Source organism: Microplitis demolitor, chromosome 1 (assembly GCF_026212275.2).
Source record: "Microplitis demolitor isolate Queensland-Clemson2020A chromosome 1, iyMicDemo2.1a, whole genome shotgun sequence".
Taxonomy (NCBI): Eukaryota; Metazoa; Arthropoda; class Insecta; order Hymenoptera; family Braconidae; genus Microplitis; species Microplitis demolitor.
The window spans coordinates 3087110-3105411 of NC_068545.1; the positions used below are offsets into that span (position 1 = coordinate 3087110).

General features: G+C 31.2%; 1 protein-coding gene across 2 annotated transcripts in view; it reads right to left on the reverse strand.

The window, feature by feature from the left end:
* The window catches only part of LOC103575047 (semaphorin-2A), a 135680-nt gene that overhangs the window by 102184 nt on the left and 15194 nt on the right, over positions 1–18302 (reverse strand). The window contains exon 1 of one of the 2 annotated variants that reach the window (XM_014444974.2): positions 9626–11246. The exons of the other annotated variant lie outside the window; for it this stretch is intronic. Coding sequence (XP_014300460.1) covers positions 9626–9806 — 181 coding nt within the window. The 5' untranslated portion in view covers positions 9807–11246. Of the gene's footprint in view, positions 1–9625; positions 11247–18302 lie in introns of those variants that run through there. 2 annotated transcript variants of the gene reach the window in all.

Here is an 18302-nt window from a genome sequence, read left to right on the forward strand (position 1 = left end):
AGAATTTGCAAATGTAATTAAGCTCTAACCTTAATTTTGAGATTAATGTTGAAAAAAAGAGCTTACATGATAATTTTAGACAATTTTTCAGAAATATGCATGTATATTTATGCGATCACACATGAATATCGCTGTAAAAAAGGCAAAAACACTCATATAAAGATGATAGAGAGTTTATCCTGATAAATTTTTATCTCGTTATTATAACTCGAGGTTGTTCTCACTACGGTTATTTTTGCACTAGTTATTTTGTCCCGGTTATTTTATTACCGGCTGTATAGACATGTAACCACCATAACGGACAGAAATGAGATCTACGAGGAGTATAGTGAGAATCAACGACGGCTATGTATTAGCTGCTTGGAATTGTAGACACTCATAAAATTTAACGGTATACGACGTATACACGCTTTGGCTCGCATCGTTTAATTAATACCAACCTCGCGTATAATTAAAGCAACAATTTATTTTAAGCGAATTTTTTTTCTTTTTTCTCGAGAAATATACTTGTATATGTACATGCTATTAATTTTTCTTTTATAATTATATAAATTTACAATACAATTATAAAAAAATGTTTTTTTTTTATTGCAAATAAAAAGTAAAAATATAACGTATTATTATAATACGAATGCACGTGTGTTTATAAGCTTGAGTGAATACACAAGCTTAATATATAAGTATAGGATAATCCAGAATTTAGTCGAAATAACTTGGCATTTCAGTTTGAAACGTCGGGAATTATTCTCACAACCGTTGCCGTTCAGCTAGATAATCGACAAAGAAAGAAAGAGAAGAACAGAGAAAGAATGAGTCTGTACATAAACAGAGACAGAGAAAAAGAGTATTAGAGCTATACATGTCTACATATATACATGTATATATAATCGACGTATAGGGAATGAGAAGAGAGTATATAATATAAAGCGAGTAAGCAAAATGAGATAAAACCCAAACCGTGTCGATGGTCCGAGAGAATTGTTGTCCATAAACCGGATCCGATAGTCGAACACCGGAAGTTCGGAAGGCTCTTGTGAAAGCATGCATGCATAATTCCTGGATGGAGAAACAGCTGCAGTGGGTGGTTTTGTCAAGGTTTTACTGTGCGCATACATACATAACACCCACCCACCCACAATATATTGTCTATAGTCTGATATTTTATACTACATATATAGAGCATGATGTACCTACAACGTTAAACTTTACTACACATATAATATTACCGATAGCAGCATACATACAACCCACAAGACTCACGAGCAGACCTAGCGGCACGCAGAAATTCCCGTCGGAGGCTCAAAGTGCAGCTGCAACCTGGACGGCTTTAGCGACACTACACTAACCACCTCCATGAGGTTGTATACGCTGCACTCTGTACGAGGAAGTATTACCAGACTAATCACTTTGTACTACGGCTGAGAGTGCTGGGCACAACTTGTATATATAGGTAGAAGATAATGGTAGCGCGAGTTTGGGTCCTAAGGGAGGATGAAAGCCTTGGCACGAGAGACGCCAAAGCAAATGGTGCCAAGTGGCAACTTCTCTTGTTAGGAAACAATTAAGGAATGCGGGGTCACAATGGTCTTCTCAACCTCGGAAAATTTTACTCACTTATATACATATACATATATAAGTAAAACTGTTACTGCTGCTGCTCAGCTTTGTAGAATAGATATACAAAAGTAATAGAGGACATGAGGAAGTCTTGTCCAAGAACATGCGGGTATAATAACAATGACGTGACAAAAACGGTAAGTTACGAGAGTGTTAGTATTTGATTCGTGTGTAAAACACTCAAAGATGTCTCAAGTTTCACTTTGACAAGAAAGTCGTTAGGGTGGGTGTTAAAAAAATAGTTTACTTCCGAAAGGGATAAATTACTATTCTTACACTCAGTTACCACTACAACTACTACCCTTCTGAAAATCGTCTATCTTAATTTACAATTTTTAAAATTATAATATAAGTAACATAATATGGTAGTCGAAAACATTAATATTCAAACTGAACAGGGATGTCAAACAAGCCTTATACGAGTATAGGTACGCATTTGAGTGAGCAACTTTGTCGCACCAACGAACCAAATGTATACGGCTTACATGGGCTTCGTGGCCTCGCGAACAGTGTGTTCCCTGCACCAGTTGTACATGGTATCGGATTTGATAGGGCCATGCGGTCGTGTTACGCCCGGTACAGGTCGTTAAAAGGGGACGATGCTGAGCAACTCCCTCGGTCGACCATTACAAAGCATTAACTCGCCCCTGTGTGGACTATTACCTCCATAGACAACACTCATAATACCTTTTTTTCTATTTTTCTACATCTTTACGAGAACTGTCAGACAGGGTTGAAGCCTTTTCAAAGTTGACAGCTTAGAAAAAATATCGATCGATTTTTTTCAAGGCTTGATAATTTATTAATTCAATGATTAAATCGTTGCAAGGTTTTCGCTGAATTATTTATTTTAGTAAACCTATAGTATCATTTTATTGATATCATTGATACGTCTTATCTAAAATGTTTGGTAAAAGAGTATATATATACATATGAGTACATATAAATGGATAAGCAATCTATGTCACTTGAACATACAAGTAGTATTATATCAATTTACCCTACTGGTGATAGTGATATTTTATTTTTTTTTTTTTTTTCATCATAAGGTTTAGTCTGCTAAGCATCATTTTTCCCACTACTTTATTTTCATCGTCGATATCGACCACTTTAGATAAAACCAAATTCAATTTCCTGCTACGCTCAGAAACGCTGTTCCCTTTTTCTTGTTCAGTAGTGAGTGTATGAAAGTGAAAAACTTACATAACGATGAAGAAAAAAATGTCAAAGGGATCGTATGGCATGCCAATACCATCGGTATTTTCAACAGAAAAAAATTACGATTACAAAATAATATATAAGCTCGAGTCTATATATTTCGGGATATACGAAAATACTTATTTTAATCTATTAATAATTGTGGTATAATGAAAATATAATAGACAAATGGCGAGGTATGGCACACGTGCGTCAATATAAAAAAGAAATTATTAGCGGAAGACTAGATTGTTTGATCATAATTCATAAATACAGACACGTGCTTATTTTTTTCTTTCTTTCTCTCTACTTCACTCTATCTTTTACCCTTGCATCTGCGCAAATATAAAGAGCTTCAACGAACGCGGGAAACCACAAACTGCATGGATTAATTTATGAGTTTGTACGAGATATGAAGATACTATATTTACTTCATACTTGTACCTAATTGGTTTTCAAACCTACAATATAATCAAAATTTATCTTGTCCAAATACTAATGCATTATTATGATTAAAACTATCCTAGTAATTTTCTATTACAATAGAACCCATAGAAGTTTTATTAACACAATACTTTAAAAGATGTATTTGATGTAAATGAAAAAAATTTCTAAAATACATTATTATTAAATTTCTTATTTATTATTATTGGTTATGTTCCTTCCACTATACCAACATCATATCTCGTTTTCTTTGCCGAAGGCTTTTTGTCTTGAACTCATCCTGGCATGATGTCGCCTGGTACGTTCACATGTTGACTACAAACTATTTTTGTTGGGAACAAATATGAAAGATAACGAAAAACTAAGTAAATAAAGAAAAATAATGAAAAAATAGAGAAAAGTTGAAGAAAGTGAAGAAAATAATATTCTCAACTAATATCAGAATGCAATACAACAATAATAACTGTATACATTAATTCACTTCGTGATTTATTACATGAGCTCTTTATTTTGTTTTTTATACATGATTTAAATTTTATAAAACTCAAATTTTTATCTTACATTTTACAAAACATAAATATTTTTAAGTAATACATAAAAAGAAACATATTATTTATTGTGTTATTAAAAATAGATTAGGATAAATAAAATGAGTGTTAACAGGTGCAGACGTGTTAAATTTATTAAGTAGTAATACTCTAGAATAAATTGTGACAGGTATTGCTGTTATGTCTTCGTGCGGTCGTTTTCTGTCGTATACCACCCGATAGTAATATCAGTGAGCTTGTGTTCTTCTATAGATAGATAAAGCTTACAAGACTGGCTGTCGTCGTTTTTGTTGCCTCAGGAGCCAGGAAAATTGTCGTGATGCTTTTCTTCTTTAAAAACTCAGAGCAAAACTTTATGATGTAAGAAGAATAAGAATGAAAAACGTGGTGTAGTTTAAACCAATAGGAAATAAAGTAAAAGACTATTGAAGTTTAAAAAATAATGATAATGATAATAATTAAAAATAACTTGAATAGGAGGAACGTACAAAACTTTTGTCAGCTAAGATTTATATAAGAGAAAAAGTTTTATACATACATAATATAATAAATAAAATAATTATTCAGTTACTTTGTTGATATAATTTGAGCAACAAATTATTAAAGAAAACAAAAATATGAATTCTTTAGACTTCGAAAGAAAAATATTATTAGCTAAGAAACGGAGTATTTTAAATATGGATTTTTCTTCCCTTGAAGTCATCACTTTTATATTCACGAGCGAATGAGAAGCGTTCTTGCGTATGTAAGAGCGCAATGTCGTCATTCATTACAGAGTCTCATTGGAAAAAAGTAAGTAGCGAATGGCCTCTCGAGGAGCTTTTAATCTCGAAAAATTCTTAAGACATTTACTCCGACCTAGAGGTAGGAAAAAACTCTAGTTTGTACATTTTTTTCTACCTTCGCTATATTTAAGCAAATTTTCATTTTCTTTATTTCTCATATACTTCACCGCTAATGGAACTTTTCATCAATCTCATCTTTATAATCATACATACAGTAATATTTTTTGTAATTTCAGTTCCCGTTTTAGAGTAGAAAAAAAGTTATACAGTATAATTCATTGAACAAATTGAGCAGAAAGTAGATATTTGAGAAAAGCAAACATATATACATACATATACGTACGACAAAGCGAAAAACCAGGGTCTTATTTTAAAATAGAAAAAGTTTTTAATTCTCTTGGCTCAACTAACCCCAGGGTAATTTCTTCTTTAACCTAGCTAGCTCTAGAGCTAAGTCAACTCATAGTTCCACTATCTATTCTTTTCATCACTCTTCAGCTTCAACGAACGATAAAAATATTATGTATTTAAACTTATTGCTCCAAGGACAAGTTATAATATGTATAACGAGTGAAATTACTATTCATTTCTTATATTTAAATGAATCCATAAAAAAATCTATAATTCCCAATTTATAAAATGCATCGGTCGATAAAGAGTTTTAAGTAACGAAATAACCAGAAAAATATCCACTGAAGTTTTTCTCCTCAAACCACTGGCAATCACGATGAAAACTTTGAAATTGTTGAAATTCAGTTTCTACAACTGACTATATTGTTACGTAGGTTGCAGATGATGACATAACTTTATTTATAATCAAATAAAATTCTATTGGTCAAATCAAAACGAATCCCATCAATAGCCTCTTTTTTAATGCATTTACTTTTTTTTCTTAAATAACATGAAATATCTTCAATAAATACTTGCGAAACGATAAAATGAAACAAGTTCAAAGCTATTACGGACAAGTAAACGGTATTTTTAATAAAAGTTAATTTCTTCTTATTTAAAAATATTTTCTCGTTAAATTCTTCATTTCAACAGCTATAATACATAATTGAAAACTCTTTCATACTAAGGTTTTTTATCAATTTACGATCTAGACGTAATATTTACAACAATGGCAAACGAGAGATTCAATCGACTCTACTGAAGTTTACTTAATATTCATTTTTGCTTGTTCATTGAGGCAAACACTCGCATACATAAATTAATGTACGTGTTGTAGTCTTCTTTGCTTTCATTTAAAATAAGTACATTTAAATCATCATACTTTTATGATTCATTCAACATCTATCAGATGATTGAGTAAGTCACAATATGTTCATTTAAACTCTTTCGATTTTTATTTGACTGTGGAGTGACTTCACTGTATTCGTTAATTAGTACCAACTCTTCCGTGCAGCACACTGAGAAATCATTATGCTAAAATATTTATTTATTCAAGACCGAACCAGAAAATTGAGCCAAATCCAGATTCCAATTTATTCCGATACAATTTTGAATCGTCAATATCATCAGAAGCGTTGAGGTAATTGCGTAGAAACCAAATTTTGAAATATTTTCAGATCACAGGAAATTTTCTCTTGTTGTGTATTTTACTCTTCATTATCAAGTTGTTGAAACTATAGAACTTCAATATTCAAGTATTCCCAAATGAAAATTATTTGTGTTTATTGTTATTTTTAAATAAATACTGACCCAGATTGCGGTAATATTGTAATTTATTTCAATATCTCCACCGCAAACAAACAATTCCTAAATATAGATAGTAAAATATTTTCAGAGATATTGATTCAGCTCACAAAAATAAGTAATTTAGCAATGATAGTATTTGAACAATCAATATCTTTGATTATACAGGGTAATTATTCATACACAACAAATACACACGAATCATCATACATGGATAGATATATACATAAATTTATAGCATAACGTAAATTCGATTAACGGATCAACTAAAGAGAAGCACATCGGAATTAATATCCGTTCGGTTAGTTACTACAAACTCGATAAGGAAGGCTTACACAAGATAGTATCGCACACTACATTTACTCTCGCACAAAATCGTCTGGTAAATTCTGAAACCGTTGAAACAGCTTTCTAATAGCGTCTTCACTATCGGAAATTCAGAGGCATACCACAAAGAATTGCATAATGATAGCATGAGATATTATACACACACACACATACATAAAGTGGAGAATCGCAAAATAGTAGTATGATTATATTTATCAACCCATATATATACATTGCCATAAGATATTATCGGAATATGTATTTTTCGCTTTCATCATCATAATATATATTTAGCATTATAACAATATAGCAAAGTAATATTGGAGAGAAAACTAAATTTCAATTATTACGTGTAAAATACATTATAAGATAATAAATGCACAATAATAAATTAAATTTAGTTGGGTGTGAAATAATTATTAAAAATAATTATTATATGAGTGATATATTGATATTAAACTAAAATTAATCTAATCGGCGCGTTTAATGCATTTACATTCATACACACATAGGCATGTATATTTATACATACATACATATATATGTGTACATATATATATATATATATATATATATATATATATATATATATTAAACATACAAAAACTTGTGGTTACTCATCTGCACGTATCAAATACATAATCCACATGGGATTACATCCTCACGGAGAAGCGTTTCGCATCAATACCATGAAACGCCTGCTAGCACGCACGAGAACACACGCGGCAGCGAATAACTCTCTGGGTTTGGTCTGGTCTCTATACCACCAGACAAGAAGTCCGACCATTCCACATTCCATTCGGCCCTCTCTCTTAAGTCCATATATCTATATCTATATATGTATATGTACATACTATAGTATAGTCCCTTGGTACGTAATGAAGTCAGTGCCGGCGTCCTAAGCCCTCCGGTAATATCGCGTGGCAAGGGCCACTGAGATAATATTTGTGATGTACGTTAACGGGCTTTTAGAACTCAGTTCATACATTTTTTTTTACTATTATTATTTTTTTTACCTTTTTTTGGTACGTTTTCTTTTAAATGATTTACTGAGGCACATTTCACCCACCGGAAAACCTCTAGAACCTCTTTTATACATTAGCCTTTCCGTTTTTTTTTTTAAAACTACATCTAAGTATCGAACTTGTCGGCTTTCCGTTTTATTTAACAAATACTTTTAACATCACTCTTCTTGTCACTTAAATATTCGTTACTGTTAGAAATTGGCTAAGGTTGTCATGTATAAAAAATATCAATTTGCTAGTAGTCAGTAGAATTTCCCTTTAACTAAAAATGCCTTTTCAAAGATTCCTACTCTATAATTATTTTTTGAAGGCTCATTCATTTTCTTGAAATTATTTAACAGAGAAGTCCAACAATCTTCTCTTGTTTTTACTAAAATATAGATGTATAAGTTCGAAGATAAGCTTGAAATTATAAGTAAAACATATTGCTTCGCCGTTACTTAGAACTTGGGTTTTATGGCGTCATTGGACCAATCAAAATACCTAAATAAAGTCATAAAAATCCAGTTCAGACTTGTTTACTTTTCCTCAAAAAAATATGTATACATATTTTTTAACTCAACATATATGAAATACTACATCTTCGATATAATTATTAAATAATTAAAATCATACTGATGTGGACAAAAGAAGGAAAACCAGTTAGATCTTGGATTGTACCTGTGTACGACGTTTTGTCTATTTATTTAGACTTTTTCAAGTACTTAACATCAAGCATTTACCATCACATGTTAACTTTTTCTACACTACCCTCAACAATTATTTTTGGCATCAATACACTAACCATTATATAATTTTTCAAATTTTTCTGATAAATAGATATAAATATATGAAAATTGTCAATTCTAACTAATACAAATAAATATAAAATATTGTAATGAATAAATAAATATAATTTCTCTGCATTGCACATTATCAGTCATTAAGTCATCAACATTGACAAAAATATTATTTCTATCTCAGATTTCTTATTTGGTCTTCAAGCATATTCAGAAGAAAATCAAGAAGCAAAAAGCGTGAAAATTGGTCAGGAGGGTTAGTTTGTGTCATTATTTTTGGTATTGTCGTACGTATACTATTTCACCGGCATATATTTTTTCATATGGAATTTTTAATCGTTCAATTCATAATTTTTCAGTGATCGATATATTTTAACAAAAATTAATATTTCAATAAAAAATTTACTATACACTAACATTAGCATACTGCCGGGCATTCTAATATGGAAATCAACTAATTAAAGTTAAAAAAAAAGTTAGCACTATATTTTAAAAATTTCTTTTAATTAAAATCCAACCCGATATCTTGATTAATCACACAGGCCATATATTATCAACTAATGCTTTAATTTTTTAATTACGTGAAAAATCAATGCTCATGTGAAACTAATAAATTTTATTAAATTGTTATGATAATTATCTTTGAAAATTGAAAAATTTTTAATAGCGTTATATTAAAAATGTCAGCGATGTATAATTGCCGAGGGTGTTGATAAACAACTGATTAAATAAAGGACTTACTGATCCACTAAAACATGTAACCTGATTTATAATTCTTCTAATTAATTAAATAACGTTGATGCTACATAAGTTTTTAATTAACAATACTACATTGCTAAATCTAATAATTAAAATAAACTTTGATTGAGGAGACCGAAACTCACCCAACTAATATTTCCATAATTTTAAATTATTTACTTAACAGAAATAATCAGACAAACTAATGACTCTATCATTAAAACATCCAGTTGCAAAAATATTAATTAATAAAAACCCGAATAAACTATAAATCAATTTACAAAAATAATAATCCAATTAAATAAACAAAGAATCAAGCACACTTTGACATTTCCCATAGAGGTTCCAATTATAAATCAGGTCACGTTTTTTTTTGTTACAAAAACATTTAAACTTTTAAAACCTCCGGGTTTTCTGGTGATAAAAAAATAAATATAATAACACAGTAACAGTAATAATACAAAACTCACCTTTGTGATGCCGCAAATGTGAGCGGCCGCAACAAGGTTGTTCAAAATAAGCATGTCCCGGATGAGAACCAGCAGGCCTTATGGCCTCACTTGGTCCCAAAAGTTGGGTCAAAACAGCTGCTAGCACAGCTGCCCTCACTAATACCATCCCAGCTTTCATCAATGATCCTCGTCGTGGCATTTTACCTCGTCGTTTGTATCCCAATGTGATTTGTATCCGTAATAAAAAAATATTATACAAATAAATTCACAAATTTATCTAAAAACTGTGTATAGCCTGCTGCAGTGTTGAAATATATATTTTATTATTTTCCCTTCACTGTTTACTTGTCACTTTAAATCCAGAAAGTATCACCTGGACTGATGATAAAGATTTGTCTGAATATTATTTATGAGACAAAGTAAAAACGATAAATAATGAAAATATAATAAATACAAGGGTGACGACAACAGTCTGACCCTTGATTCTTAGATCCCCGTGACCTTGAATCCTTGGCCTCGTGTCGATGGAGGCAATAGTGGTAGTGATGATTGCGATGGTGATAGTGGAAGTCCGATGGTTGTTGCCCTCGCGCTTGGTCGCTTGCAGACGGACATTCACCGGTCCAAGAGCTGCGTTCTGTTCAAGTGGTTTTACTTCACCTTCAGCAGCAACATCGCCAGCATCACCAGCTTACCAACATCAACCCAACTAACACACTCCTGTGCTTCGTTCAATGCCACCAGAGGACAAAGGAATTCCTTTTACAACTATAATACCTTACAGTTGTAAAGTAAAATGCTATTGCAGAGATGTTACCAAGAACCGCCAGGTAGAGAAAAAAAATATAAAATAACCCGGTTTAACTATAAAAAAAAAAAAGAAGGCTTACTGCGAATTTCACACTGAGAATTTTCCTGGAAGTTACAGACAAAATTCAAAATATCATTCTTCTTCTTAACAATCTTTTGTCATCACTGTGTTTGAAATATTTTATATTTACTCAACTCAAGACAACCTGACAAATGTAATCACACAGTACATCTCTCTTTCTTCTCCCTCTAGTAAATGTTGTTTTCTTTATTTTCAATAGCTATTGCGTCACTATGCAAATCTTGATAAACGATACAGTGTTAACAGAAACAGGAAAGACTTAGCATTAAAAAACTAAAATACACTTTACTTAAACACAAAACCCACTCACAACTCTTTACTTTTATATTTTTCTCTTTATATTTATATTTTCCTGGTCAGGTCATATCACTCGTCACGCTGACTTAAATAATATAATATTAACACGTATAACTAAATACATACATAAAATTAAAAAATTAACTAGTACACAAGGTCACATCTGTTTTTTTAAATTTTTAGCAACACGGCTGAGGATAAGCGTCACTTTTTTAAATATATAAATATACTGAACACTTTACTACCGCCTCGACATATTTAAATTAAAAACTTCATGTACATGACGTTTAGCACAAGTATCCTTTGTTATATAGAGACATCAGTCAATAAAACATTTACGTTGATAAAATAAGTATTTATTTAATTGAGGTTTCTTAAAAGGACTTTTTTTTTTTAAAGAAAACCGAGTTTTTATAAACAAACCGGCATGTACACCTCCCTCGTCGGAGGTCGCGGTACAACTGTTACCCTCGTAAAGCGATTGCCGCGTTGCCACTTACTCGGTTAGAGTCGGGCTGACTCGGGCGGACTCGGGTGCCGGCAAAGGTCTTTGAGAACGTGTTGGAACTATGCAGCCTGTCCAATCCGCACTCTCAACTGACGCTGCCTCAAGCACCACCCTCGGAAATCTCTTCTGTCTTTCTCATTTACGCTACATTTTATATACTAAAACTACCAATGTACCATTTACTTGCTCTCACTCACTGAATTTTTTCCCGTATTATCCCATCCTCTGTAATACAAGTGCTGCATATATATACATATATATGTAGCTAGCCACCTGCGTGAATATTTTTATGCATGTGTCAAGTGCCTGTGGTGATTACAAAGTATAGAATTTACCTGCGTGAAAAATCCGCACACTAGACATACTTTTATGGTTCTTAAAAAAATTTTAATTGTTGCGGTAATTTACATTAAATTGTTTTTTTTTTACTGTACATCTCAAGCGCGAACGCGGAAATTTTTTTTTTCGAATTATTTACTAACGTCAAATCTTTCCTACGATCTGTTATCAAGGCACAATTTCGATCCAGTATTAAGTTGAATGTTCTATTGACCCTAAATAAAATATTTTAATAAAAAAACACCAGTGCTGTCAATTGTCCGATAAAAATCTTCGAAAATTATCATAAATTGGCGAAAATTTTTGCTTAATAGCTTTGTATTTTTGCGACAAGAACCTTTTTGAAATATGAACCTGAAATTGACAGACAATCACCAATTTTTTGATTTTTTTTTCAGCAAATCAATTACAAAAAAAAAAAAATGAAAATATGCACATGTAGAAAATTCAAAAAACTATAGGTGCAATTTTTCCAAATATTTTTTTTGTAATTTATTGTGTGAAAAAAAAAAAATACAAAAATTATTAGACGCTGGCTAACTTCAGTATTATTTTGAAAATCAGTTTCTGAATTTTTTTTGCTAATTGTAATTAATAAAAAATTTAAATCCGGAGATTCAGTAAAATTTTAGCTGCGTTTTTTATTTTTTCCACCAAATACTGGCGCAGCATTAGTGTGACAGTAGAATTAAAAAATAAAAAGTGATATAAAAAAAGGCGGATTATTTTCAAGAATTTAAATAATAAAAATTTAACTGAACGAAAAAATAAAAAAATAAGAATAATTATAATAAGCGACTGAGGTGTGCACTTTGAATTTTACAGTATTTTTTTCTTTTTCAATTATTTTAATAATTCGTGTAAGTAAAAATTAAAAAATGATTAATATTTGTTATATTAATAGAGACTTCTAGTAAATATAACATAATTACTAATAGAAAGGGACGCTGATGTACGTGGGGATGACAAGCTTCTTTGTTCTTGATGGAAATAGTCACGATTAAAATATTAGAAAAAAAGAGAAAAATAAAAAAAGATGATAGAACAAGAGTTAGAGAGAAAGAGATGGAGAGAGAATGCGAAGTAGTCTGTAGAGTTGTGCAGTTTCGTGGCTTTCTTAACTTTAGCAAAGAGAAAGAGCCGCTGCTAGTAGAGTTGGCGACGAACGGTAAATCCCATTTCATTGAAATAGTTTAGAATTTCATGAGATCTTTAGAACCACGCGCGTCTGACGCTTTTTACATTTTTTAAGAGCTTCTTCACCGTGTCTCGCTTATATCGAGAGTAAGAGTTTTAGTGTAAAAGAGTAAAGGTAAGAGTAAGAGTTTGTGTAAGCGTGGGTAGACGATCAGAAATTCTTAAAAAAATAAAAAATTTTACACTGCGTATTTGATGTTTCATTTGAGGACTAAGTTAGATGCTCGAAAGCTAAAGTAGTTTTTTTCTTTGAAAAAAAACTAACCCATAAATTAATCAATATTCGCGTTGTATGTTTTTAAATATATAAACTTGACGCTTTTGAATACTTTATCATGTACATACTCGGAGAAATTATTCTCGACTGAACGTAAATATTCTTCATTCTAAAGAAATATTTTAAAACATAAACTTTATCAAATAAAGAACTCAAGAAAATTTTTACTTGGTTACCGAAAACGTTTGTCTTCCAAAATATTTTTTTGACTCAAGATAACTTTTTTTTCTGTGTAAGGTATCATAGCAAAACCGGACCATGTTATTTACCTGACGGAAATAAATATGTGAAAAAATTACTATATGTATATATATACGCAAAAAAAAAAATTAACTTGATCTGATAAAAATTGACGAACCGAAAAAATTATAAAGAAAATAAATCAAGCTGAAGAATTTCTCTCTTGGCATCGACAGTCTTCATATAATTTTCTTTTTTCAGTTAAGAAATATTAGACTAGCGCGAATATTATTTCTAGTTGATAAAATCAAAGATTCAAAATTTTTTTTGTCACTAGTTTCTTTAATCAAACGTTATTACCAACCATTTAAAGTCTCTATTATATAAAGCATCGTCAAAAATTTTTTAAATATTCGATAAAATATTTTTAAGACAAATTTTCAAACGGCATCAAACTTTCTGTTCGTTCTGCTGCTGCTAACAATATATACAACACAAAGTCTCGAAAGACGAGACACAGAGGTGGTAGCTGAGAAAACAACATAAGCTTGCGTGACATGTAGACATGCAATAGTATACTAAAAGAAAAGAAAATAAATATAAAAAAAAAAAAAAAAAAAAAAAATAACAATAAATAAATAAAAAGATGTATAAAGTTCGTCGAGGGTGAAGATATATGTGTACATAACCAGAAATAAATGTTCGTGAGTTTATGCATGTTATTGCGCAAGATCTATGGTTCTATACTCTATAAATGCTAGTTCGAAGAAGTTGATCCCTCGTATAATTTCCATAAACTTCTGATCGTTCTTGAACGCCAGTTACTGCAGTTTTGTCAACATTTTGTCTATATATAGATATAATGGCTATCATTATAAATTAAAAAAACACACATGTAAGTTCATTTCATTTTATGCCATTAAATTTACTAATACGACATATTATTTACTCCATATACGAAGCGATTGTTTTTACAATCCGGAAATCCGAGTGACAGAGTAAATTTGGATTGAAATACGGTATATAAATATGTCGTATAAAATTAAAATCAGTCCATTACTCCGTAAAAAATCGGGACTGAAGTAATCAGTGTAAGACAATTATTGATGTCTCGATCACATACAGTTACAGTAAAACTATAGTGAACTTAAACGAACTAATAAAAATGTCTTAAATCATTTGATAATAGCCTACATAAAAATTTAAAAATAGTAACAATAACAATGATAGTTTCAAAGCTTAAGCCTCAAACCCATTGAATATTGATTTAGTGAATTGCAAATTATCTTTTGTAGAAATAACAAGATTCACGGAATTACGGTTTTAAAACTAGTTTTATTTTACTATTGGAAAAATTTTTGCCATTTATCTTAAGAAATATAAAGTAGGAAATGACAAAAAAATAAAAAAATGAAAGGAAAATCTATAAAAAAATAAGATACAAGATGTCGTCAAGATGCCTTGAAGTTTGAATTTAAAATTCGAATAATCTAGAGAATGCTTAGAAATATACAAATATACCAGTTCCCGAGAGTAAGAATAAATAAAGTATAAGAACAAAGTATATATATATATATATATATATATATATATATATATATATATATATATATATATATATATATATATATATATATATATATATATAAATGGTGAAGCGACTAGCATTTCTTCGCTCTCATCCAATGCTAATGTCTTCTTCTCGACCCTCGAAGCATATAATACCAAGTGAAGGCAACTACTCGGACTTGGACCCCACTAAATTATACTTAATATCTACGTGGCATACCCCTTACTTATCTTTTCCACAGCCATGGTCTGCAACACATGTTTTGCTCTTACACCTCACTCACTCCCTACTTCCTTTGTTTCCGGACATCGCTGTCTTGTTTCAAGAATAACAACACAAGGTCTACTCCATCAGTGAGAAATCTTATTCCACGGCGCTTTTACATCTCACTTTCTCGAACATCCAAGAGAGAATAGAAGAGCCCAGTCTCAGCTTGATATTCCTTTGTTCTGTGAAATATGCTTAGCTACTACGCCCGACACCCGACCAAGACCAACCCTCGATTTAAAAAAAACGAAAAAACTACTTTGACCTCCTGCATAAACAACGAGCCAAAAGGAAATACTTTTAGGACAATTAGTTTAACGAGAACAGTGAAACGAAGCAGATCAAAATAAAATAAACTAAATGCTATTAATTGATGAAACAATTCCAGGTCGATTTTAAACCAAATGAAAATTTCAAGTTATTTTTAATCAAATTTAATTTCTATTTGTATTCAATTAACATGTTGAATTTAATCGAGTTTTGCCGTACTATTCCTTAATTAAACTATTTTTAGACTAGTTTTCAATCATTTTTAGTCTAATTTCGGTCTCCTATAGATCAAAATCAGACTTTTTCAAAATATTTTGCCTTCTTTGTTTCTATCCAGAAAAAAATTAGACTTTTTCTATATATTATTTATATTTTTAAACTGTTTTGATTATCTTTAGTTCAAAAGCAGCTTAAAATTCTAATGAAAATTAAAAGAGATCAAATATTGACCTACTAGTCCAAATACAGTCTACTTAGACTAAAATCAGATCTAATTTTTCGACCTGGAGACGAATAACAACCAAATTTTTTTTCAGTAAAGTTTATTTATTAATTTTTTTATTGTAAATACTCAAGTCGTAGTGAGTATATGTTTCTGTATATATATTATTGTGAACTGTGGTAGTGATTTCAGGGGGTATAATTCTCGTTTGACAAAGCCATTCAGGATTACAAGCGAGCTGAGATGGGGAAAGAGAAAACTGAAGATGAGAGGCTTAGAAGAGCACAGACTGAGAATTAAGAACAAGGATACACACACTTTATATATAAATAAGAACGAGTATGAGTATAAGTATAAGTATAAGGTTCATGATCATCGGGTCATAGTACAGAGCTTTTAGTACTAAACAGGTGCAAGTCTCGAGTGGACTGATTCGCTCTCTGAGACTGTGACACGGGTGATGTTGAAGCTATGAGTAAAGGGACGTAATCAACAAAGTGACCTATACCCCATTTAACGACTCACGCCTCGATCACAGTAACGACATTGAAGCATCGCTGAGTGATACCAACTCAGCTGAGGGTGTCACGCTGGATTTAATTAATGCAATTTAACATCCATCCATCATCTCTCGCGTTTTTGCCCTAACGAGAGCCGTCGATTCTCTCTCCGTCGCGATGTATAGTGCCCTGGCATCACTTTGATGACGAGAGACGAGTGAGACGAGCAATCCTCTCGTTTATATATCGACACCTGGCCTCTTCCTTCTCGACATCGTCGTCGTCGTCGTCATCGCTATACAGTTTCACCCTTTCAACATTCGCTATCGTCTACTCTTTGTTACCCTTCTATTTATCCCCTATTATATGTAGGGATACATACATATATACTATTCTATCTCACACACTCTACCACTTTATATCAAGATCATTCACTCGCATTGAACCGCATCATGCGAATATGCCACTGATCACAACCTTGCTGTCTACATTTTCTTGTCATCGTCCACCATGCAGCAAAGACAAAAAAACAAAGCATCGGTGTATGCTACACAATTTTTTATTTTATCTAACAATATGTACTGATGTGCACTATTTTATTTAGGTCACTTAATAATTATAAAGAAACGTATACACGCATACATACATATATATTTATATATATACTTTTTTTTATTATCGAAACAATAATCGGAATATCAATAGAAAATCAGGACTTGACACCATTCAAGAGAATCTACAGATAATCTATAGAAAATCAAGACTTGACACCATCCAAGAGAATCTACAGAAAATCTATAGAAAATCAAGACTTGACCATTCAAGAGAATCTACAGAAAATCTATAGGAAATCAGGACTTGACACCATCTAAGAGAATCTACAGAAAATTTATAGGATATCAGGACTTGACACCATTCAAGAGAATCTACAGAAAATCTATAGAAAATCAAGACTTGACCATTCAAGAGAATCTACAGAAAATCTATAGGAAATCAGGACTTGACACCATCTAAGAGAATCTACAGAAAATTTATAGGAAATCAGGACTTGACACCATTCAAGAGAATCTACAGAAAATCTATAGGAAATCAGGACTTGACACCATTCAAGAGAATCTAGTATTAATTATAGAAAATCATATATCTAAAAATTGGAACCTTTTTCGTGGAACGAAATTAAAAAAACGAAATCAAAAATAAAAAATCTACTGGATCTAAATTTCTAAAATGTTTCAGTCAGTTGAAAAATGCAGTCCACCTCCATCTACCCTTCAAGTCACTTTTAAAGTCAAATTACGTAAATTTTTTCCATTTTCGTTGCGCGAAAAACGTTTCGGTCTTCAGGTACATAGAAAATCTATGGCAAATCAGGACGTCAACATCTATGAAAATCTATAGAAAATCCTAGAAAGTATACCACGTTTTATTGAGATCCGATAAGAACTGAACGCTATCAAGATGACGTCTCGTTAGATTCTATACACAATCATACATACAAACTTTTGAACCGATGAAACTTCTGGAAGCTACTCGACTAATTAAGACATGATAGAAAAATTTTATAACAGCCATGAGGAGAATTACAATAGTCAGATTTATACGAAATTTACATACTAAAAATATGAAGAATAAATTGAATGGAAACCAAGCAAATTATTACAATAATCGATCGATAAATTTATTATCATCGCATACATAGCGAAATAATATTCCCGTTTGAGCACGCTCATTTAACACATGATTTCCATATTTCCACTACTAAATCGAACAGCAAATTCGCTCTCCTAAATCCAAGAATATATAAATAAAGTTATTAAATTATTAATTTTATTTAATTAATAAAATAACCAAAAACATTGAATGAATATATTTATTTAATTAATTAATTTAATAGCTTAATAATATTATTTATAATCTCCGTGAACGTGTGAAATATTTCGTATTGTATTCTATGAT